Raw genomic sequence first — 26,510 nt, 5'->3', positions numbered from 1 at the left:
CATGTTACTCTGAAAGGTGAATGTCTTTCATGTAGACCACCGTGCAAATATTCAAAAGCCTGGCATCACGTTAATAATAATGAAAGCTTTAAGCTATAATAAAACTAGTGTATAACAATCCAGGGACAGTATTGTGGTATACCGGTATTGGTATTTGTACGAAAGGTTTCTTAGTATTTCCTCTGCTATGCACTTCATGAAATTGTTATATACCAGTACAAAACGTCGTCTCTTCGACATTACATAATAGGATCAATTGATTTCCCCTTACAATAATTATTACTGAAATAGACTACTCGATGTCAACAACAACACACACTATCCTATTTTTCGTCTAAAAATCCTTCGCTCTCGGTCATCTTTAATTCACCGTCGATTATTAATAAATTTGTATTAGAATTAGCCTGTTAAATCCCTTGGAGGGAAAAGTTTCTTTCCGGGCAAGGAAACCAAATTAAACAGCAACCTCGGTCAGCTACCCCAGAAAATTCTGAAAAGATTTAATATTTTAATTGATTTTTAAAACTGACTTCAATTAATTTTATTTTAATTTTATTACATATTACTTATACACAGCCCCATATTTAGACAATGTTATGCTGACTAGCCGAAAAATTGTTGCGTCCTGACCTACTTACGTAAATCTTAAATATTTAGCAATGAAGCTGTAAAAGAAGTGGCATATAATAATATTTAATATATGCTACTATTCAAAGCAGTCATCTGTGAAGTGGGAAAATATCGAAAAATTATTTTCAACTAAGTGAATAAGATTTTTTTCATTCCTCAAAATTTTGTCACCCCTTCGAATTTGCCGCGCCGTGGGGCTACGCTCATGTGAGCCATGCGGAATTAATACAACACTGCATATACATGTAGGCCTACATACAGTAAAATTCTTCACACCCATACGAGCAAAACTTTGTGTTGGTTTAAACACAACACCTCATCTACTGTACGGTTTATATTTCTGCAGTGCTTGGGAAAAGTGGCATAAGTCAGTTTTCACAAACCTTTTTTGATAATTTATGAACAACTTACACTGGTTTATGTCGATTTGATTTTTTTCTGTGTGAATTATTGTAATGGGAGGAATACCTATGTATTTTTTTCCAAGCGAAGAGATGTTCCGTAAGTTGTCAATAAATTATCAAAAAAGGTTTGTGGAAACTGACTTGTGTCACTTTTCCCGAGCACTACATATTTGATATCAAGACCGTGTGTAGATAGCAGGTAAAGTGTTCAGTGCACAAAACTAGGCCCAATTTTTTTCTAATAGATCAAATTCATTCTCTTCTTATAACTGGAAGCATAATTTCGTAAATATAATGGCTACTCTAGTGATCCTCAAGGATCAATATTAGGTCCCTACTTTTTTCTTGTGTTCATAAATGATTTTGCTCCCTAAAAAAAAAATGAAGGTAATACCATATTATTTGCAGATGACACTAATATAATAATTATAGCCAATAACTCCAACACATTCCAACCTTCAACAGAGGAAATTCTCCTCAAAATATGTGAATGGTTCTCAGTCAATAAATTAGTATTAAATTGTAACAAAGTAACATAATTCAATTTAAATCCTGTCCAAATTCAACCTCGCAAATTACAAGTGCAATAATTAAAAATATGTCCCTAATAGAAACAACAACAACCAAATTTCTTGGCTTACAAATCGATAATGTGTTAAATTGGAAAAACGATATAAAATAAATTACCCCCAAACTAAATTCAGCATGTATTGATGTATGCAAGAGACAGTAAATATCAATATCTTAAAAACAATATACATTGCATATATCCACTCGGCAATGAGTTTTGAAAAAATATTCTGGGGAAATTCCACAAGTAGTAACAATATATTCATATTAAAAAAAAGAGTAATTAGAATAAGAGTAGTGCCAACTCAAGAGAATCGTTTAGGACTGTTTTAAAAAAACTACAAATAATGCCCATGGCTTTTCAGTATATTTTTTCATTAATTATCTTCCTCCTATGAAATCGTGAAAATTTTGTAACTAATTCAGCAGTTCATAGCATAAATACACGTCAAAAATGACTTTCAAACTCCGTCGGTAAGTCTATCGTGCTATCATAAAGGAGTGCGTTATATGCCAGTAAAAATTGTTAATAGCCTACCTATGAATATAAGAAATAAAATTCAAAGCATAAGATTATTTAGGGGCAAATTATAGAAGTACCTAATTTCTCACGCTTTCTATTATGTAGATGAATTCATGACATTCAACAACGCTTCATGAATATTTGTATCTTGTATTAATATTGATAATAAAACTTTGTGCTGTACTAGCAGACTATATTGTAACACTCTTCTGTATATATTTCAACTAGACTGTGACTATAATTAAGACTTCATACTACTATTAAGATTTTTTTTCTTTTGATATGTTCCATATCCTAGCTGTGAAGCAATGTACGAATACCATGGACTGTAACTAAATACAGTACAGTACAATACAATACAACACAACACAATATACAGTGAAACCTGTCTAAAGCGGCCATCTGAAGTTACCTTGTAAAATGGCCGTTTTATCAGTGGCCGCTTGATTAAGGTTGCGGTTTTTATGAATCAGCATGAAAATACTGAATTTCGTTGATTTTTTAGTATTGTGCGCGTACAACAATCGTGCATATTAATGTCAGTCTCTTCCATTCTTGGCAACTAGCATTTTCAAAACTCGCTTGAGGTACCTCAGTTTAAATGACTGAATAATACCTTGTTCAAGGGGCTGGAGGTGTGATGTCGTATTTGGAGGAAGAAACACCAATTTCACGGATCACATTGCGATTTTGTCGTTCAATCTTCGAATTGAAATTGCATAGCCAATTCTCAAACAATGATGATGCCACCTAAGTTTATTGTTGGCAGTCCACTTCACCCCCAGTAAGCCCATGTCAATATTTTTTAAACATCTCGGTTTCAATGATTTCTCTATCATTAAGAGTGGTTCTTTTTCTCCTGCAGCATTACAAAAAAAGAAAAGCAGCAAGGTTATTCTGTCTTTTGCCAACTTCCCCCCTTTACACTCTTTTTTCTTAAAACTTAAAGTTTTGTTAGGGAGGGCTCTGAAAAAAAAAACCTGTATGAAAAGAAGAAACATTCGTAAAAGCTGTTCCAAATAGAGAAAGATAGAAAGAGGAGGGAAAAAATAAAATTCGAATGGTTAACTACTGACCTAAAACATACCGTCACATTTTCGATAGAAAAAGTCCGTGTTTCAGTCCTTTAAAAACGAGTAAGAATTTATAGCTGTGCAGGGTCGGAGTGGAAAGTGACAAAAGAGTCATAAACAGTAACCAACTAACCCCAAGATATGTACTGTTGTACACTTACATAGCTATTGTCCCCTGTCCTCTAACCATCGAAAAAATAGGTCAGATAGTATCCGTGAAAAGATTTTTTGTTGGACAGTGACTGTTATAGTCAGGTTCCAATCCAAATAGACCCCGGCCGCTGGCCGGCGCATGAGGTGGCCGCTAAATAGAGAGAGAATTTGTATTGATCTTATGGAAAATCCAATTGGTTCCGGAGAAAATTGGCCTTTTGGCCAGGTGGCCGTTTAAATGAAGTGACCGCAAAGGCAGGTTTCACTGTATTGTAAAGGGGCATTAGATCCATAAAACATGTTTTGTGTTATACACTATGAAATTATTTCATGCATTTTTAAGTTGATATAGGCCTACAGGATATCTTCAAACTAAGTAACTTCTTAATTATTTGTGTCCAGTGTTATTACTAGGGTCGTGACATCGGTATATTTGTATTAGTCTGAGGTGAACATACGACGCCCCGGACAGAATGTAGTCGACGTGTTTCAAGTACAGGCAGCGGAAGCGAATTTGACACATCTAATCAAGGACGTTCCGTATTTTGTACACGATTATTGCGTATTATAAAATCAAGACAATACAATTATTATATAATAAGGGCTAATAGCCTATCGGAAAAGTCTGAAATGCTGGTGAGGTTGAGAAATCATACTTAAATTGTCACAAATGCGGTGAAAAATAAGTCTGAAAATATGTTTTTTTTTTTTTTTTTTATATTTAGAGTTTTGCATTACAATTTTAGAAAGTCGAAAACGTATATGGCGTACAATTTTGCTTTCTCTATGTTTAACTGTTACGTTAATTTATTTATCATATCAATTTCGTACCTTACTTATCTTGCATGTTGTTTGCCTGGTTTCGGTTTCCGCTGCGATAAACAACAACATTCATTTTCAAAGTTTCAAATAAAAATGACCGCCGAGTGTCGGATAGTATGACCTTGTGTGCAGAAAAACGGCGTTCAACATCGGCTGAAACCAAGGGCGCATATGTAAAATATTTCATATTATAAATTTCATTTCTGCATAACAGAGTAATACAAAAAAAAACGTGGTTTCAATTCATTATGCAAAATTGCAAAAGTTTTATCAGATGACAAATGCGATTGTTATAAACTTGATGTAGAAATGATAACATGAAACTCTGAAAGTGAATGTTGGTGTTCATTGCAGCAGCAACCGAAACTAAGCGAACATGCAAGAAAATTAAGGTACAGAATAGATGTGATAAATAAATTAATCTAACAGTTAAATATGGGAAAAGCAAAATTGTACGCCATATACGTTTTCGGCATTCTAAAACTGTAATGCAAAACTCTAAATATAAAGAAAAACATCTTTTCAGACTTATGCTTTACCACTTTGTGACAATTTAAGTATGATTTCCAACAATTATTCTCAATCTCACCAGCATTTTAGACCTTTCCGATATTAATTCTTATTATACAATGACTGTATTGTCTTGATTTTATAACACGCAATAATCGTAAACAAAACACGGAACGTGCTTGCTTAGTCGTGTGTCAAATTCGCTTCCGCTGCCTGTACTTGAAACGCCGACTACATTCTGACCGGCATCCTATGTTCACCTCAGACTAATACAAATATACCGATGTCACGGCGCTAGTTATTACAGATATAATTGTACGAAATGACTTTTTCCTGAAGGACATCAGTATGTCAGTATTACTGCTACCTTTCTAGGGGACGCGTAGCAGCAAAGAGCGACTTAAACAGAATTTAACGTTTCTCAATATTTTATATCGCACGCACGCACGCACGCACGCACGCGCACGCGCACACGCACACACACAGATAGAGTTTATAGTTTCCAAACTCAGTAGAGATATCCATCCTTCACTTCGCTTTCCGTTCTTTAAGTTCGATAACATTCAACATGTTCATATAAAGGCATAACATCCTTTACCCACCGGCATCTCTTTACTAGAGTTGGGCAACACGATTCTTTTTCAGAAGTCGATTTCAACGATTCAGTCATACATTACGAATCGATTCTAACGATTCGTTCACGATTCTTCTCAGTCTGCGATTCCAACTATTCTTTTGAATCGTCAACGAGTTCACGATTCTTCCTACTCTGCGATTCCAACGATTTGTCAACGAACGACTTACAGGACACTTTCCTTTGCAAACCACGCGTAGAACAAAAACGTTCTACATCTCTCTCATAGATGGCATAAGAGGCGAGACATTGGATTGTCTCTTTCTCATTGGCTGGAACCATTCAGCATGACCGCCATTAGTCTACAAAATTATCCGAGGTAATGTTTCTAAATTATAATTGATCAACTGAACCTTATTACGAAGTACATTTTTTGCATTACATCTCTAACTATGCACATTTCAGGTTTGTGTTCATTATTTTTCATACTTAACAAATGCAGTATTTTTATTTCACTCTCGCTCGGGAATATTCGGCACGGTTCGGAAATGTCCGTTGACAGGTTACATCAAACAAGTAAATAGAATCGTGGGTTACGATACCATGTCAATTCGTTACTATTCTTTTGAACGACGATTCGTTGATACCACGAAACGATTCTTACGATTCTTTATTATTAGTCGTTCGAATGAACGATTCGTTCACGAATCGACCCAACTCTACTCTTTATCAGCCATTGATACATAAATGTATTGTTTTCTCCATCTCCATTCCTTTTCATACATCCAAGCCAAACATACCTACATTTGGTTCATAGAACTGAACAACTCCATAAACAAACGTTATGTTGTAAACTCGAAGTATGAACGAACCAACTGAAATGAAGCCGTACGTGTTTTCCCTTTATTTGATAACGAGCGGTCAGACATACGCGTCTACCACTCGCCCCCGTTTAGCAGCCATTAAATTACCACAATAATTACGTTTGGTATAATGTTTATAATCCAAGCACATGGCCTTGTTATTCCGGCCGTAAAGTCTTGCTAGTTGCCATAACAACCTCACGTTTCGAGTCGTTTCCATAAATGCTAATGTTGCTATAGAGACCAACAAACAGTTGAATGGTCGGCGAGAAATTCAATTGAAACTAACTTTTCGAAATAATTTATATCACAATTAAGTAGGACCTAAACAGAATTACTTCATGCAGAAATTCGGAACAAGAAACAAGGGATGTACAAGCAAGTTAGAATATCTCCCATGCAGGGGTATACTCAGAGAGGATATAAAGTCTCGATCCATTTTCATGCAATAATGGATATTCGTACATGAACTGTATATAGAGTTTTGCTATGGTGTGTACATATGTAATTAATATTCAACCAACGCTTTCCCAGCTGACGAATATGCAGAGGTTCAGCACAAGTATGTTCATGTCCATCACGTTCACCTGATTTGACGTTCTAAGATTCTTTTGCTTGGGGGTTATCAAGTCAGAAATATACAAAATCAAAGTAGAAAATATACAGGATCTGAAGAATCGAATTCCAGAAGCATTTGCAGCGAACTCTGGCGACATGCTTACGAATGTATTTAGCGCTTCAACCAAACGTTGGACACAATGCTGTAAAATGGATGACTAACCTAACTCCATTTTCATTACTAGTTAAGTGTAGGCTCTCTTTTCGAATAGTTTGTTTAAAAATATCCTCCCGTTCTACTTTAGCGTTGAAATGTCTCAAATAAAATTTTAATGTATTATCTAGATATCTGATCAAAAGTGTGTGAGTTTTTACTCCTTCAGGGAAGAATTAAGATTGTATTTTTGTACATGTTATTTTACTAACAATAAACAATAAAACAATTCCTCATAGAATCTATCCTTTATATGGTCGATTTCCTTTCTCTAGGGGAGTGAGCATTTATCACTACGATATAGCACCATCTACCTTTAAGTACTAAATACGATAATCTGATATCATACTGATTTTATTCTTTTATGAACAAATAATCATATTCCTAATTGGTGATTATTGTTTCCTTCCCCATAATACAACAAGTATTCTCCTATTTTCAATATGTCATTCCCATCTAACCTAATCTGTTGCACTCCCACAAAGTTTATTCTATATCTAACTAGTTCTTTTGCTGCTAATGTTACCTCTCCTGTTCTATAAAGACTAGTTATGTTTCAAATACCAAATATCATAACCTTATTCCTTTGCTGTGATCGTGCCAAAGAATCAGTCCCATTACGGGGCTTACTTTGAGGTTTCGTAAAAAGCTGGCTTTTTACGGTGATGTGTTGTTAGCCCTTCGCCGAACCTCTAAGCTAGGAGACCACCTCTTATCGGCTGTCCACGACTACTTATTCAATATATTCGCAGCTGCCCTCCTTATCTGAAGACCACCTCCTCTATCCTCTTTCGCTCTGTGTTTTAAAAATGTTTAAACCCAATCATTTTTTGCACAATACAAAACTGAATATCAATTATCAAATATTGCAATGCAAAACATCAGAAAAAGTTTCAGAAAAATATGTCAAAAATGTGGAAGTAGCTAGGTTTTGAATAAGTGAACCTGTAAAAGAAATTTAAAACAAGAAATAGACACCATAGTTTAAAACGTAATAATTTACTCTGTTAACAAATTCAAGGTTTTAAAACTGTCCTGCTTTCTAGGATGTGCCTTCCTTTGTCTTAGCAGCTTCCTCTTATCTCATTCTTGCCATCGCAGCGACGAGTCTCCTGATATTTAGCTAAAGCTTGCTGCTTTGCTTCCCTAATCCAGTGCGAGTCCCTCGATATTGACAGAACCACACTTTCACCCCCCCCCAGGAGACATTCCTGCTACTTTCTGTGTTTCTGTTACAGTTTTTGTTACTCCGACATTAAAATCACACACAGCTTCGATCACTTCAATTTCCAGACGCCTTCTGGAACGGAATCGTTCTTTCGGATACTTCTGTCAGATGACAGAGTGCAAACTCTCACACATCTGTCGAACAATGTTTTGATACCAATTTTTATAGATTGGCATCATCTGTGAAAAATATGCCTCTTTCAACATTTTCTGTATGAGGTAGTGGTTGTGTTCTTTCAGCCATGGCTCGCTGGTAAAATCGGCATGAGCTCTTACCTAGTGGACATTTATTATGCTGTGGCTTTTAGTTTGTTGAAATACTGTGCAGTAATGTCACATAAATTGCTGACTTAATTCCATTTACATTACCTTTATACTAGATTTTGATATTCAGATATTGCTTCGTCAATTTCTTGATTGTTGTACTCTCAAAAGTTCCATGTTCCTTCCCGTCAAGCGTCACACCGTGGGAACGCCACTGTAATACAGCATTGTGCAGTGCTGTTCCAGTCTCTTCCCAACATGGTTCTCACACTCCTCTTTCACTATAGTGAAGTCTTCACCATAAGGCTGTACCTCGTTTATTTTGAGAAATGTCTGCATCACCATCTAACAGAAGTGTCTTGTGATGGAAAATATGACATTCGGATTGCTGCCAAAGATCTACTGCTACCTCAATTTTCATTGATCCAGAAGACCCATCATATTTTATGTCTTAATCCAGGTTATTAGTTTCCTTCCAAGTTGTAAATTCTTGTGACTCTTTACCTAGATACATTTCCTTCAATGTACACTGCTGGCAATACCGTACTTGGATTTCACAATATAAGCAACCACATAGCCAGTGAAGATTTCAAGAATGTTTGTCCAAACATTTTCGTCCAGTACAACATTTCGTTCAAATTTCTATGGCCAACACATTTAAGTCCAGTGGACTAAGTCCATAGCATTTTCGTTCAAGAGTAAATTTCGTCCAGAATTTTTAGTCCACAGATATTTAGTCCAATATACATATTGTCCAATCGTGATTGATTTTGGATAGTCAGATACTAGAAGCACATTTTAAACAGATGCCAACAATATAATACCAAATACTGGAGAACTCAAAAATGGACAGGTGTTGCTAAGGAAATGAAAACGTTAGTTTTATTTAAAATTATCAGGTATGGATCCCAAAGTAATTACTTGAAACTCTAAGAATTCACTGCTCATAAAAGACGAGTACTGTTATCGAACCAGTATATATTGACGATATGAGAATCGGTCAACCTGTAACGAACGAGTAGAACCCCGAAGACGTTAATTAAAGAAAGAAATCATTACACTTTCTAAGAAATAGCTGCAATGAATGCATGATCTTTGTTCTTTGAAATAACTCGAAATAAATCTCATGTTTTATTTCAATGATTATTTTTTTGCAATAAACACAGCTACGAAAATTTGAAGTAAATTAATTTGGACTAAATCAGGTCAGGACAAAATATACGTAGGACGAAATTTCACATAGTATTAAAATGACATGGACGAAAGATTTGTATACAAAATTTGATGCAGCTGAAATATATAACTGGACAAACGTAAAATTAGGATCAAAATACGAATGGATGAAAAGGTAATGGACTAAGATTCTTCTAACCCCAGTGACATACATGGAACGGATTCTCTGTCTGAATATGCAAACAAGGTCTCAGAAAATTGAGGAAAACCACAGTACGTTTGAAATAGAGAGAGGAGAGAATCTTGCAGAGGGAGCAGCTGTGGGTCACAGCGCAACACTTTAAAAATGGCAGCCGAAACAGCTGTCAGAAACGGAATATGAAATTGAAACTATGTGAAATGATTCACTACAATATTTCGAATGGTTTATTTTAAAATTCCATATATGCCTAATTTTCAGTTCACTCCCCTTTTTAACATATTTACAGTATGATACGAGTCATCCATTTCCGATACCTATTAAGTCCTTCGAAAAAATTGTACAGAAATCAGGAAAAACTGTCATTTGTTTCCAAATTCGCTTTTCTATAATTCCTTTGTTTAGTTTTATATGATAATTTATTTCTATCTGATCTACATGAAGTACTGAAGTCATACTGTAATAGTTTCTTTTTAATTAAATATTTTAAGTTGGATTTAACGGTGTTAGGTTCTGTAACTGGGATATAACAGGCTTTGGAACTGTATTTGACTATTCAAGATTGCACACAAGAAGGGAGAATACTTAAGACATTTTAATTAAAAGTGACTTAATTACTGATTTATTATTAAAACATTGTGGACTAGAATTAATCTGTTACTATAGTATATTAGGATCAATTTATCACTAGCAAAAAAAAAAAAAAAAAAAAAAAAATGCAGATGGAACATAAAATTTACAAGAACTATAATTCATGTGTGGCACGTTAAATATATTTCCTTATGATTCTGTCTTTCTGATGAATAATAATTATTTTCCACTTTTCACTTAAAGATTTATATTGTATCATCTTGATTTGGTAGTTCACCTATTTCACTATTCTTCTGGCTGTTCAATTCCTATTTGTTGTGTTAAATTTTTGTAAAATAGAAGATCCTCGTAACTCTCCCACTCAGGTCCATATTGATTATTTAAGAGGGTTCTGATATCTTTCATTTTGTCTTTTGTTTAGCTTTACACCCTTTTCAGTTTCTGTGTGCTGAGTTTTCATGAATGAATTTCCCTCTTCTGCAGATATGTTTTCCAACTCCAACATCAAGGTTGCAACTTTGCTCACCTTGAACAGTTACTGACCGACCCCGTAGTGGTTTTCTTCTTGATAATGTTCCTTTTACATCCTTAACTGGAAATTCCAAGCTGAAGAAGGCTTCACTATATTTTTGACAGCCGATTCCCAATCAGACATCTGTACATCTGTTCCTAGATTTAATATGGTCCCAAATTGAATAATATAATTTGTTCGTAGTCAGTACGTTTCAAGATAAGGCTTCTTATTTTAACTTGCTCCTCTATATGACCAAACAATCTATCGGGAGGTATAAACGAGTGACCAACAATAAGGGACAGTAGAATAATATTCTTGGCAGTTTTTGGAGATTCTTTGGCTATCCAGGAGCATAGCATCCATAATTTGGTTTTTATTTATTAATTTAGCAGAAATGATGGATTCAAAAAAGTGTGACTGTAACGTTAATTGAAACTGTATCTTCTATAATGTACTTTTTTCTATTGGACTTAACAGGCTTATGTACATAACGTTTTATGGAAATGTAACAACCATGGACTTAACAGATTCTGGAACTGTGGCTAACATTCAGTCGTAAATTTGAATAGGAAATAACGTCTATAATACCTGTAAATATAGCTTAAAATGTGTAAGACATGCCAGCTATCAGATGATGTACAAAACTAACATTTGTAATTTTTGTGGACTTACGGTTTTTGGAAATGGGCGACACATATCTTCTTGAGTTTCGGAGATAATGGATCATTAAATAAGCAAATTTGGCGATATAGGACATTTAATCGCTTCTTAAAATCAAAGAACAATTTTCTCATCTCGAAATTTATTTCGACCAATTCTTATTCCCCATTATTATTATTTCTGTTTTACATCCTGCATTATATGCAAAGACGAATATGCCATATGAGCTACCTTGTATGAGTGTGGGGCAGTTGCCTCCCGTCGTTAGTTTTAATGAGCGAAAGAAATATATCATATTTTTATTGACCACAAACGATGAAAGCAGAGAGAGACCTGAAAGTTGTTAGGAAAAGAAACATAACCATATTTTCTTCAGTTCGAAGAAAAGTAATTTCTTGGGGAAAAAAAAAAAAAAAAAAAAAAAAAAACTGCTGTATTAAAATGCACAAATGCATTATTTACACATTAATATTAAATCGGATATTTGGAAACGGCCACAAGTCCACATTTTTTTTTTTAATTACAGGACAGAGTAAAAAATTAATAACATAAATCCTGTAATTAAGTATAAATATTAAGAATTAAGAATTAGCCACGAAATCCCGTGAAGGGCAAGGGCCTCCTGACTATGCAGGCTGGCTTGTCAAGCAGTTCCCGGTTAGCCACTTCGGGAATGATGGTAACTTTTGTAATGTAATAATGTGTTTAAGATGCTGTCTGATTTAACATTGAAGGGTTCACTAGCTTGGTTTACAAGTCACTTTGTGATGAGCTTCCATTGTAGTCGGTCTTTCGCTGTTCTTGACCACAGATGACTGAATCTTGATCTAAGTTCGACCGCCCACATTGTCTTCTCTCTTCCAACGTTACTTTTGCCAGTCCTTGGATCCAATGTCGTAAAGATGTGTGCCCACCGGATCGAGTTGAGTCGCATCACGTGTCCTGCCCATTTCTTCTTCAGCTTGTCGGGCGTTTCTGCTGCGACTTTGAGATGTGTTTGGCTCCTTACGTCTTCGTTAGGTAGTCTGTGTCTGAGTGTGATGTTCAGCATCTTGCTCTCCAGTTTTATTTGGCATTTTCTCAGCATTTCCAGCTCTCTTTCCGTTACAGACCATGTCTGTTCTCCCTATAGGAGTACTGGAAGGATGCATCTGTTCATGACTCCGCTTCTTAAATTTAGATTGTAAATCTTGTCTGTCAGAATGAAACTGAGGCTCCAAAATCTCTTCCATGCATTTCCAATTATTCTCTGAATCTCGTTCTGTCTCTGTTGAGAAAGGACATTAGTTGGCCGAGGTAGATGTATTCAGTCACGTAGTTTGGTTAGTCTTCTCCAATTAGACGATGATTCATAAATCTATTACAATAATTTCAAAAATCGCCTATTACAGTAATTGTAACTATTGGTGCAAATGGGGAGAAGGCGGAGACTATTGGTAGAATGACAGCAGAAAAGGAGAATATCCCGAGAAAATCCCTATGCTACTCTTTTTAGTCCACTACAACTTTCAATACAATCTGGGCGGGGATAGAACACGGGCTGTCTACTCAGACCAACAAGCTGTAATTGAGCGGCAGTTGAGCTCAAGGTGAATCCCTCAGCACAGCAATACAACAGCCATTGTAATAAAATAACTTGAAGAAAAATGCATATATTTGGAGATATGAATCTTACCAAGAACTAAATAAAGAAATTATCTCGGCATTCTATTGCTAGTACGAGGCTTAGAGAAGTGGCTTTTTCACTGCAAATTCGCAGTTCAGTTCAAAGAACACACTAATGTAATAAAACGAATTTTAAAAAATATTGTATAGGCTTATATGACCCTTTCCAAATGACAGAGTCAATTACGTTTGAGATACAAATAATGGTTAGAGGCCAGAGGATTATTTGATTTGTTTCAGTCGAACTGGTCGCGAATTTCTTCATTTCCTAACAAGGTTAATTAACTCTCTCATATCCCTGCCGTGCGTTGGTGATAGAAATTTGCTCTCGTCCGTTTTCCATGTTTCTCTCTCAAATGTATTCGGTTGTATGACTCTATTACACATTCTGGAAGTTTCCTTGTAAGTATAATAGATCCATAAGCGTACCCTGGTTTACCCATGGTAACTAAGGACGAATTAAATATGTGACAGACTAAAATTGCCGCTTCATGTCTCCGAAAACTGTAATTGGTTAGATTCCATCACTTCCATGCTGAAATGAATATTGCTAGGATTCAATCATCCTGACGACATCATGTGTTCATTTATAAGGTGTAAGTTGTTAGATCTTGTGACAATAATAACTGAGTGTTAAAATTTTGCATTGTGGGATATATATAGGATATTTCAAAAGTCAGTTCAAATATTAAACCGCTATAAATATTATAAAATTTGAGATAGGGAAAGAAACAAAAACCCCACAACCAAAAGTCGGCCGAATTGAAATCTGGAGACCGCGGAGGCCACATTGTCGGAAAGTGCTTTGGGTAGTTACGACATTATTATTTTAAGGGTGCGATATACTGTACCTCTATCCCTCACATTAGCAGTTAATCTTCTTTTACGTGCTGTGCACGACTGTTTGTCTTTGAAGAAATCTATGTTAAAAGAACTTCATCATCCTTAGTTTTGACCCCTCGAAACTCACGCATGTTTATCAAATACTAAAATTAATCGACCACGAAAGAGAACTTCTCGAACATATCTACTTGAATTTTTAGAACTTCACAGTCAAATGTTTACAGAATGCGGTGATTTAGAACAATCAAAACAGGGGAACTGGACAGCAGTTTTTCAAGAAGATAATTAGATTTCGACCCGTGACTTGGAAATCTTGAGGAAGGACTATTAAGTAAATGAAAATTTCTACATTTTTAAAGATACAGCTTTCGTTGTCGGTACACATATGTATCTCGGCAATTTAATAAAGTTACCAAAATTTGATATTCATAATATACTTATTTTTTTAATTATTAAATTTAAAAAAAAGAGGACATATTTTCGAAATTCCACCGATACAAATTTCATTCAATTAATCTTAATATTTTTATACAGCACAAGTGCTAAGTTAGGAACAGAAATGTGTGTAATTCTTCTTCTTCCTATCATGGGTTAGGCCTGTTCCGGCTTCAGTTCACCACTTCCTTGGCCTTTTTTCATCTCTTCTTACTCGTCAACGTCCATGACTCGCATCCATAAAGCACAACAGGGAGCGCCATGACCTTATACATCTTTATTTGTCTCTCTCTTCTGGTCTTCTTATCTAGGGTTCGTCTGATCGTGTCACAGATGTTGAAATTTGTGTATTTTTGTTTTTATATCTCGGTCGTTGTCTTAGCTTACATCACAATCGAGGTAATTAAAGTTCTGCACTTCTTCCACTAATTGGTCATATATATAAATTTGATATCTAACAGGGAATTTTCTGAAGAAGGACATGGCTTTACTTCTCTGACTTAATATTCCTCAATTATATTCATTTACCACTTGGCTCAGCTCATGAGCATTTATTTGTATATATTATTTTTTTTATTTTAATGTACCGAAGTACATATATTTTCATGCAGATATTCTGCGTCATCATACGACGCAGAATATCTGCATGGAAATATCATATGTACTTCGGTACATTAAAAAATAAATAAATATATACATATGATATGCATAAATCACTTCGTGATTTAAGACAGCGCTTATTCCGTCGGATCCCGGCCAACTAGTCACTCATAACGAGTGCACCTCAGCACATGTGTGGACTTCAGTCCTACGTTCATAGACGTCTATGACGTAGTGCAGAGGGCGGCCACTAGAGGGAACCCAAGAGTTGGAACTTAATCTGAGACGATTCTGTCCGACGCCGGGTGGGTATCCGGTGTGGCTTAGTGGATAAAGCATCAGCACCTAGAGCTGAAAACCCGGGTTCAAATCCCGGCGCCGGAGAGAATTTTTCTCAGTTCCATTACTCTTTCATCGCATTTATTTGTAGCTCGCCTTCGAATCTTGCTATTAAAACCTAATAATATTCTATGTACATACATCCCAAACCCCATTTTAATTTTTTCCGAGCTTCGAGTCTTCAATTTACGAAGGGCATCTTCAAAATATATATTAAATAGTGTAGGGGACAAACTGCATCCCTATCGTATTTATTTTTTAAACAGTCCCAAATTAGAGAGAAAAACTAATTTGTACAATAACTACATATTTAAAAATTCATTTTTATGACATATATTTTTCTTTTGAAAGTTACATAGTTTGGAAGAGTTCCCGTATAAAATTGTTATGGACTGTATAGTGAATACAAAGAAAAAAAATAGATTCTTAGCTGTATAACAGTAGAAGCCTTAGGGATTTCGGTGAAGAGAGATGCACAAAACCTTTAGCGGAGAAATGTGACTTTAAAGTTGACACTTCAGGAGGGAGGACGTTAAATTATGAGTCATTATGAGAGTTTTCCGTCGTCTTACGCACTTTAAATTTTGTAAATATTAGAGTAGGACATTAGGAACCATTTAGAAAAGAAAATTTTAATTTTGTCCAAAAAAGTCATATTTTCTCTATAGTCCTCCTATGCGAGAGAGCGGTCGGATCTCGCCAATAAACACGCAGGCTACGACCTGTTATAATGCCGTAAGTAGTATATATCGCGCACTAAATTAATACTACTACTATTATTACTAGGCCTAATAATACATTAATAAAAAGGATATTAATTATAACGATAAAAATACTAGGACTAAATAATCATGTTAGGAATAAATAGTAATAGCAAATGAAATAATAATAATAATAATAATAATAATAATAATAATAATAATAATAATAATAATAATAATAATAATAATAATGACAATTATTCGTTTAGATAGAGACACATCCAAAGAAAGGAACAAAACGAAATGTAAATTAAATATTGTTTTGAGGTGTTGACAGTCTTCCAAGTGAAAGGGAGCATTTTAAAATTTACGTCTATCTATACAAAGTAACTGAAGCATGTAGACATACTCAGTACCATAAGTTAGTCAGGTTTTAAAAGTCGTTAAGCCAGTAGCTTTAACCATCCACCATGGCGTGATTTGGACTGCCTATTGGAATAATTTGGACAAAGTTTCTGGGGCAACAAATGTATGTCTTAAGATCTACTGTGATTCCATACGAAAGTAATGTGGGAAGATGAAAGAAATTTATTAATTTATCCTACAACATTTTGAATTAGAAGAGCATAGCAGGAGCATATATATCTGAAATGTCTCGTTTAAGACCGGTTAGCTGAAGGGCACGAAGTCAATTAAGTTACCGAAGATTACACTTAAGTTTCTTGGCTTCTTGTTAAACCATTGTTGACGGAGAACATAATGTGTTAAAGTGAGAGGACTAAGCGCTTTAAAGACAATTTGATCTCTCTGGAGAAGTCCATCATACATATGATATAATTTACTCACCTGAGCGGCCACCATGCCTTCGCGTAGACGCAGAAGGTCAGTGTGAGACCATGAACTGCGTGACCAAGGCGACATGTCTCTCAGGTCCTCAGCGAATCGGAAGTTTACCAGCTGATTTTTGAGGAATTTTCGAATATTCCAAGGAAGATCGTTATGTCTGAAATAAAGATACATTTGACAAATTTTTACAAGTTCATACACTTCAAGAAAAATATGATCAAAAAAGTGTCATTCAATTATCAATTACGTATAGGCTAAGTCGTTTTCTAATATTATAGAGCATATAAATTTTAACCTAACTGTAAACAAATTCACTCAGAAAACAGATTTTTCCGAAGTAACAAACTTCTACTGCCGGAATATTAAATTGTACATACTTTAATCTCTACTTTACGGATTTAAATTCACAATAGGAGTAAAGAGTAGGTACTCTCTTATCTCTACCGCAAGTCCCTACGAAATGTTGCGGCCGAAAGTAAAGAATTCTGAAACGTGTACTATATTGCAGAGAAAATAAAGATTAATAAAAAATACTTAGGTACACGTTTCTATATCAGAAATGGCGAGCCAAATATACAGGCTATATTTCAATAGCTTGGATGAAAGTAAATACAACGTAACATAAAAAAAAACTCATTGTAAATGTAATATTACATATGTCATTAAGAATCAAATATAGATCTTAAAATATAGAATACTGTACATCATAAGTATAAATTTTCAAAGCGGATATACTGTACACTACGAGACTAAAGGGAGAAGCAGCATAACGACAATTAACTTTGAAGAGAATGAGCATAAAAGTAAGATTATATAAATGCATAAATTTGTTAGAGGATTATACAAAGACAGTAAAATTTATGGAATGGTAGCGCTTTCAGATACCCTGTTCTTCAACAAGCAACATGGATTCAGAAAGTGACTATTAATAATTAACTACACTTTTACTTTAATAAATAAAGTTGAAAAATATGTTGTTTATCTCTTATCAAAATTAGACAACATTGATACTTTTGATGCCCTTTACCATCTAACTGGTTCAATGGAGGATTTAGTGAAGAACTGTTTTCAGAACATGGGAGGAGTGATAGTTGAAGAAAGAATAATAAAGTGCGTAAGATTTGCTGATGATATGACGTTATTAGCAGAAGAGAAGATGATACTAAATGATATGCTATTGGAGATAAATGACAGCTGTGAGCAGTATGGGATGAAGATAAATGCAAATAAATCGAAGACCATGGTGATAGGAAGAAAATTAAAGAAGGTAAAATTACGAATTCCAAATGAGGCAGTAGAGCAAGTGGACAACTTGGGATGTACTATAAGCAGTAATATGGGCTGCTGCCAGGAAGTCTAAAGGAGAGTAGCAACCTCAAGGAAGATTTTAATAGAAAAAGGAGCATCTTCTGCGAAAGAATTAAGAAAGATTAGTGAAGTCTTTGTGTGGAGTGTAGCATTGTATGGGGCAGAAACATGGACATTACGACGAACTGAAGAGAAGTGAAATGTGGATATGGAGAAGAAAGGAATGTGTGAAGTGGACAGACAGAATAAGAAATGAAGCTATGTTGGAAAGAGTGGGGATGAAATAATAATGCTGAAACTGATCAGGAAGAGAAAAGAATTGGTTCAGTCACTGAATGAGAAGAAACTGCTTACTGAAGGATGCACTGGAAGGAATGGTGAACGGGAAAAGTGTTCGAGGCAGAAAAAGATATCAGATGATAGACGACATTAAGATATATGGATCATATGAGACAAACAGTAAGACAGAAAATAGGAAAGATTGGACAAAGCTGGGTTTGTAGTGAAAGACCTTACCTTGGACAGAACACTGAAAGAATGACCGGTACGTGGTGATTGAGGGGGAATAGTAAATATTTTTTGGGGGTGATGTTATGGACTATTCTGTATATACAATGTATCAAAAAGGATGGCGCGAACTTACACGGTTGGAATTACATGATAATACAAGCAAATATGTCCCAGTAAACATTGTTACCCAAACGAGCAGTTGCGAGAAAATTACGAATGAATGGTTAAAAGCCGCCACTGACTTCATGTGAACATCCTCCTAGTTAGTACAAGTGAATTTGAAATTTCGAATTTACTATTAATTTTTCATTTGAATTAGTTTACATATTCACTTTTGAAACAAAGTCCACATCATTGAGACATTGAACCTGTTGGAGGTGGTAAGGGTACAGCAAATTGCGATGTAAAATTCTCTATACAATACTGTGGTTTAATATAAGCTCTTGTGTGGCGATTCTTCTCGTCGAAGTTCCTGAGTTGTACTGCTTCCAACACCAAATCCTCAACCTCACGCATAATACTGTGCCATGTGCCAAGCTTCCATTTCTCTGCGGCGCTGATGGACCCTTGTAAATGTATGACTTTCGGGGTGTCTTCGTTCAGGATATGTTTCTTGGTACAAGCGTTCAGTCTCCCTGAATTGCCGTTAGCCCTGCCATACATGAAATTCATATCCCCATACTCTTCATTACTGTAAGGTTCCATTGTAACTACAGTACAGCACAACTGGCACTCCTCAGACAAGTGACGTGACTGATACCTTTTGAGACTCTGTACTGTATCCGTCCTGTTCGTTATGCGTGTATGGTTTGATTACAACTCCACCTCTCGGCAATGTTCAGTTTTGTAAACATAAAACATAGGACCGTTTCTAGTGAGCAAGGAGTAAACCATACGATGTTACAAACAATTGCGTCAGTGGCGGCTTGTAACCATACATACGCAATTCTTTTGCAAACGGCTTGTTTGCGAATCCATGTTTACTGGGATTATTTTTCTTCTATTACTGTCGTGTACTTCCAACCGTGTAAGTTTGCGTCAACCTTTTTGAGACACCCTGTATAGTTGCTCATAAAACGCAAGTCCAATGCATACATCTGTTTGAATGTTAAGCATAACAAGCCTTACAAATGACTACCTAGCACTGACTACCGTACCTATAGCTCGCGCAAGGAACGATTACCGAAAAACGGTAGTGGCGTTACTGTCTGTTTTGACGTGTGTATGTAGGCACGACGAAGGAGCGAGAGGTGCGGGGCGATGGAATTATTGCCTCTTGCAAGAAGATGAACAGATGGCGACATCGCCTGTGGAAATGAAGAGCGTAACAAGAGAAACATTCGAAGCGAATTAAAAGCGCAACATTATGTTTACGAATAAAATAATGATAATCTACGAGGGGAACGCTCTATCACTACATAATAAAATAAACGCGCTTGGAACAAGGCACGTACTCACATGCAGTGGAACTGAAACTAAAATGTTAATGTAACTATCACAATGTAAAACTGATCGATGTCGTTTCTCTTCCGACTGTACTCTTGAATATTATTCAAGTTATCTCGTGACCTTTCCTGTCGCCCGCCCTTCCTTATCGAATTGTTTCGTTCGCATTCTTGTCGTCGGTGATCCCTGCTTTCAAGACCTATAGGGCTACAAAGGAATAGTATGTGTAGCTCTTTGTGATCATGTGAGGTATGAACTGTTCATAATGCTCGTAGAAAAAGAACTACTAAACATTAAAATGTGATTAATGAATTTAATAAGAAATCACTCAGGATTCGATACCCGCCCCATAATAATTTTTCCCTTGAAATTATTTAAGTCTGTTTCACAGGGAGCATTACCTGAGAGCCAGATTTGCATAATAAATGTCACTCTTCGTTAACAGAAAACCACAATTCAAGTGACACAGAGTTTGTGTGCACTCATTGTTGGGTTCTGATGTCTTGTCAGCCCACTTGAGGAATGAGAGCCGGTGTCGGTTACAGTTCCTGGGTAGCTCAGTCGGTACAGCTTTGGCGCGCTCAGTCGAAGGTCCCGAGTTCGATACCCAGCCCCGGAACAATTTTTCCCTTCAATGCAATGGGAAACTTAGCAATGCTTTTCCTCGGCCAGCTTGTCGATGTTGGCATCAATGTTGAAAGTCGCTATGCGCAAAGTATTCGCAAGGTGTTGATACTTTTTCAGAGTTCTTGTCTTGGATGTCATATGCTTTATTCTAGAGAACTGCTCACATAAGTTTGTGCTTTCTAACCAACGCACATCTTCAAAGCGTGCCGACGAAGACCAGCGAATGCGTCCTCAAAAATATAATTAATATTTACAAAATATAAGCATCAGCACTAGAGAGCTGCAGAATGGGGCTTACAACCGGTTATCATTCGACAGAACCTGACATTTTCTGAGTACACAAACGGAGTCGCTATTGAAGGAAATTTACCATAGTGCTTTCTGTGGAGTGTGACATTTTATGGGGCAGAAACATGGAAATTTCGCCGAAATTAAGAGAAATTAATAGACGCATTTTGAAATGTGGATATGGAGAAGAATGGAGCGTGTCAAGTGGACAGACAGAATAAGAACTGAAGTTATATTGGAAAGAGTGGGTGAAGAAAGAATGATGTTGAAACTGATGAGAAAGAGAAAAAGACTTGGTTGGATCACTGACTGAGAAGAAACTGCCTATAGAAGGATGCACTGAAAGGAATAGTGAACGGGAGAAGAGTTTGGGGCAGAATAAGATATCAGATGATAGACGACATAATATGTGGATCATATGCGAAGACTAACAAGGAAGCCTTTGAGTGCGAGGTCACAAGTCCAGTCTCTAGTAAGGCTTATTTGACAGTGTTATATTAACAATATTATGACAGGAAAACTATTAGCTGCTAATGAGGAGGGTAACAGAAAATGAGTGTTCGGGAGATGCAGAGCTCAATCCTCTATGGGATGTATGCATTATATATATTACACTTCACAAAATTGACATCATCGACATTCAAGAAATGTTAAAAATAAACCATTAACTTGCACCATGAGCACCGAATGAAAAGTGACGCGACAAAGTGATCACGAAGGTTCGAAGATCCGTTAAGATCGAAGACGAACTTCTGGGGAGTTATAAGCTGTTCAGAACGTTCAGATAGGTATCCACTCTTAAAGAATGCATATAGAATCATACTGGTATAACGTGGTGACGAGAAATGATGGATTGTGATGGCATGCAACCGAATGCGAAACAGTCTGTCGTAGAGTTTATCGTGAAACTGCGGAATCGGCCCTAAAATTTGTAGATGAGATAAACAAACTTGTCCCATTGTTCAGTAAGGAATTTGTTTTCAACTCCGATCAAACAGGATATGAAGAGGAAATGAATGTGAAAGGAACCCTGGAAATTAGAGGTACCAAGAGAGTTGTATCAAGATCAAAAAATATAAATTTTCTGGCGCATCGTACACAATTATGCCAACTATTAATCAGGATGGTAAATTAACTGGGAAGTTATTTATTGTGTTCAGAGAAGTCGGATGTGTTCTGCCCCCTACGATTCATTCTCGTGTCAGTGATCTTGCAAGGGCAGTAGGGAATATTTACGTCACAGCAAGCAAAAGTGTGAAAATGGGCTTATCAGAACTACAGCTATGGTATGAGCACTTCTTTTGGCCAATAGCTGTTGAAAATAATTTGTTTTTGCTTGATTCCTGGTCTGCATACCAAAATCATACTTCTTTATAGCAAACTATCTCTCCTGAAAAGTATGTAACATTGCAATTCATACCACCTGGAACCACTGGACAAAGTCATCTTCTGGATGTTAGCTTTTTCCGTGCCTATAAAACATGTTATCGCACCAGGTGCAGCTATGCATTTTAAGATAGCTAGCTTCACGATAAACTCCACAACAGACTGTTTCGCATTCTTTAAGAGTGGATACCTATCTGAACGTCCTGAACGGTTTATAACCCCGCAAAAGTTCGCCTTCGATCTTGATGGTGCGAATTTTTGTGATCACTGTGGCGCGTAATTTTCCATTCGTTGTTCATGGTGCAATTTAGTTGTTTATTTTGAACATTTCTTGAATGTCGATGATATCCATTTCTTGAAATGTAATACATATATCCCATAGAGGATTGATATCTGCATCTCCCGGAAAGTCATTTTCTGTTGCCCTCCTGATGCACATGGTAGGTCATTAGCAGCCAATATTTTTCCTGTCATAATATTGTTAACACATCACTTTCAAATAACCTTACTACAGACTATACTTGCGACTTCGCACTCAAGGGGTTCCTTGTAAGAGGAAGACAGAAAATAGGAAAGATTGGAGAAAGCTGGCTTTGCAGGGCAGAACAGTTATTTATGTAATTAAAAAAATCCCACAATTGATTACATACTTTATTACACTTATCATCATAACATAATTATATAGATCAGACCTGCAGAACTGTAGCTCTTCAGAGCGACTGCCTTACTACCCCTTATTACCCCACCCACCTTTTCTAGCAGTGCGGTCATGGCGTTCTAGTTACGCTCGGCTGCATCAAGATTTATTCTCGCGGCGGCAGGTATACAATACAATATCAAGAACTACAAATGAACAGATAATAAAATCCTTAGGAACATACCTTTAGAAAGTAAGAGAAAAATTAATGAGGGAAATAAATGTTAAAAGACATGTAAAATGAATTTTAAAATCTATGTGTGCATATAATATATCGTCCTATTACTAGTAAAGCCGATTAAGTCCACTTTTGTGTAAAATAAGTTAAGTACAGACCGCGACTTGTCTTTCCGTGCTCTCTATTCTACTAAAATGAAATAAGTCCTAAATGTTGCATGCCGGCAACAAACCAATTACTTTATTTGAAGAATTTATTATGGTTTTTCGTTCATTAATAAAGTTTTAATTCCTGTTTTTATAAACCTTACATTGCTGGTCTTAACTGGGTTTACTAGTAATGGGACGATATATAAATTTTACATTGATACGTGAATGATAGCTATATGACCGGATGTCAATGCTGTCATTCAACATTGTAACGCACTCCAGCCAAATAAATGAATAAATAAATAAATAAATAAATAAATAAATAAATAAATAAATAAATAAATAAATAAATAAATAAATTAATTAATTAAATAAATAAACAAATAAATAAATACGTAGACGGACAGACAGACAGACAGATAGATGGACAATACGCGTACTGCAGTTTAAAAAGAACTGGAACATGGCAAAATCTAAACCCCTGAAGAAATACTACTTCCAAAGGAAATGGGAATATGATTATTTTGTTGTTGAAGAAGACGAAAGAATTGCTTACTTACTTTGTCCCATACAATTTATTTCTAGTCGTCATTTCAATATTAAACCACATTTGAACAAAGCCCACATTAATAATTATTATGGAATGCACAACCTTTCGGGTAAGTTCATTATTGTGAACTGTATATTGATTATTTATTTATAAATTAAGGACGTCATTCGTTGTGTTGATTCTGAATTGATATTAACAGTGACTTTCAAGGTTAATTACTTAAATGCTATAAATTTATGTTTCGTAGGTAATGATAGGAGGAAAGTTTTAAAAGTCTAAAGGAGATTAGGTGCAAAGAAATCACAAGGAAACTACCGACAGGAAATCTAGCATAATTGTAAACCTTGAAACGAGATAACGCATTATAAATACAATGAATTTATTACAATCCTTTTTGAAAATTACATACCGCCACAGATGGACCTTTGAACGGGCAGAGAATGTAAACAACTCTACGCGGAACTCGATCATTCCCAATAGAAGTGGAGTGAGGCTGACGTCATATTTCCCCTACTTACGGATTCTGCAAGCCTGGCTTAAGATGATTTAATCACTTTTGCGAGTTATGTCTCCCAATGTTTAAGCTTAACCACAAAAGTTTTCATGTAACCAAACAGAGTATGCACCTATTGATCTTGATCTTTGGATAGTAGCCTCGTATTAGATTTGCATACAATGAAATGTCGCAGATGTGGGTCACAAAGTCAAATTTCTGTCCCAAATTCGGATCGTTGGATTACGTAATCAACTTTCCCTTAGCTTGCACGAAATGTTGTATTTCGCTTCTTAAGTCAAAGACACTTTTAGGAACCTAGTCTCTCTCACTATAACAAACCACATCGCCGTAATCCGCTTCCCACCCTTACCCATCAGTTACCACACCTTCGAGATTCGTTGAGCGTTTTGTTGGTGGCTTCAATATTATCAGTGCCTTTCGTCGTTCCTTTTATACGTACGTGAGCTAGCAGTTTTTCTGATACCACGAAGAAAGATATCTAGTTATGCTGTGCCTGTCACATTTGTGCTCTCATCTAAATAAATTGAATAATAATGACAAATTCGTACGATTGTTCCTGTTTAAGTTTCTTCAAGATCTTCTTCGACACGTCTTGCTATATTTACATCAGAAAAACTCAATTTTTAAACACATCCTTATTATTTTGGCACAGAATATCCCCATTAGCCGTGAGACACTCTTTCAGAAACTCGCCGTCCAAAAAGACTTTTGATTTTCATCAATTTTTTATGGCTTTGTAATGGTTATTATCCGCTGAATATGCCCCACACTAATGAAAAAAGTCTGCTAATATAATACCACAATACCCTATAGCTGACACGGAGAACCTGCGTGGGCTTAAACACGAATATCAATTGTTCACAACTGACTGACTCTGGATGAGATCCTCTCGTATTTATATGAAAATAACGAAATATCAATAACCTTCGAAATGTAATTGGATGGCACTAGACTACGCACTCGGACAAACTACTACTTCAGCCATATATGTGCCACGTTAATAATAATACACCTCACTTGGACGAACAACTTGAGCCATCTACCTGCGACGTTAATACTGATAACTAGGGGCGGATATTGATGATCTAAAAATCTGTTTAAAATGATCATTAAAATGCCGTTAAACCAATGAAAAAATGACGTAAAATTAAAAGAAAATGACATTAAATATTATTAACAGTACTCGCACCACAACTTCTGAAAAATTAGTCACCTTGTTTCAATGACTGCCCTGCAAATCTCTGAGAGAGGAGACAACTTTCTGGAATTTGGCTAAGATAAAGGATAAGAACATGCAAAAAAATAAAGGTTTTAAGGGAAAACTATAGATTTTAAAGAGGGTTTACAGTGTGTTTCAATTAGGAATGGTCTATGTCAATGTCTTCATTCTCCGTCTCCTCCTCCTTCCGCGCTTCACTTTTGTTACCAGATCTTCCAGGTGAGGGAGTGTGAATGACAAAACAAATTGTGGGCGCAGCGTGCAATATTGCAATATTTGTGTCTACTACAGTAGACATCCCTTCCGAACCATGTTGAGGACACAACGTCCTGTACAGGACATATGGTGAAAGTTTCACCCCTTCCAAAAATAAATTCTAAAGACACTCTCGTACCGACAAAAGAACAGTAGCAGTCAAAATCCTCACTTAAACTAAGCTGCTGTCAAGCATTTTATATTACTTCCGTTGTGTGAAGTGAAGCCTTCAGTGGATTGAGGGAAGAATTTTAGAGTCTCTCCCAAACTATAAAAATCAAACTTCATTGTTATTCACTTAGTCAGTAGGTAATTATTACTGATCAGTTTGGTTAGAAAATGATTAACAGATCTACCAGTAAAGAAGAAAGTAAAATGCATTCCAAATGATCTAGAAGTTCTTCAAAGTATTAAAATGACCAAAGAATG

The 26,510-nt window shown here is 35.9% G+C and overlaps 1 protein-coding gene across 2 annotated transcripts in view; it reads right to left on the bottom strand.

Annotated features, from left to right (window-relative positions):
- LOC138708622 (dipeptidase 1-like) overlaps positions 1 to 26,510 on the bottom strand; it is an 817,747-nt gene that overhangs the window by 469,999 nt on the left and 321,238 nt on the right. For both annotated transcript variants that reach the window (XM_069838726.1, XM_069838727.1), the window contains exon 3: positions 16,952 to 17,108. In XM_069838726.1, coding sequence (XP_069694827.1) covers positions 16,952 to 17,108 — 157 coding nt within the window. The remainder of the gene's footprint in view (positions 1 to 16,951; positions 17,109 to 26,510) is intronic.

This window comes from Periplaneta americana, chromosome 11, assembly GCF_040183065.1.
Source record: "Periplaneta americana isolate PAMFEO1 chromosome 11, P.americana_PAMFEO1_priV1, whole genome shotgun sequence".
In the NCBI taxonomy this organism is placed as follows: domain Eukaryota; kingdom Metazoa; phylum Arthropoda; class Insecta; order Blattodea; family Blattidae; genus Periplaneta; species Periplaneta americana.
The sequence above is the reverse complement of the archived record's forward strand: the minus strand, read 5'-3'. Positions and strand labels throughout refer to the sequence as shown.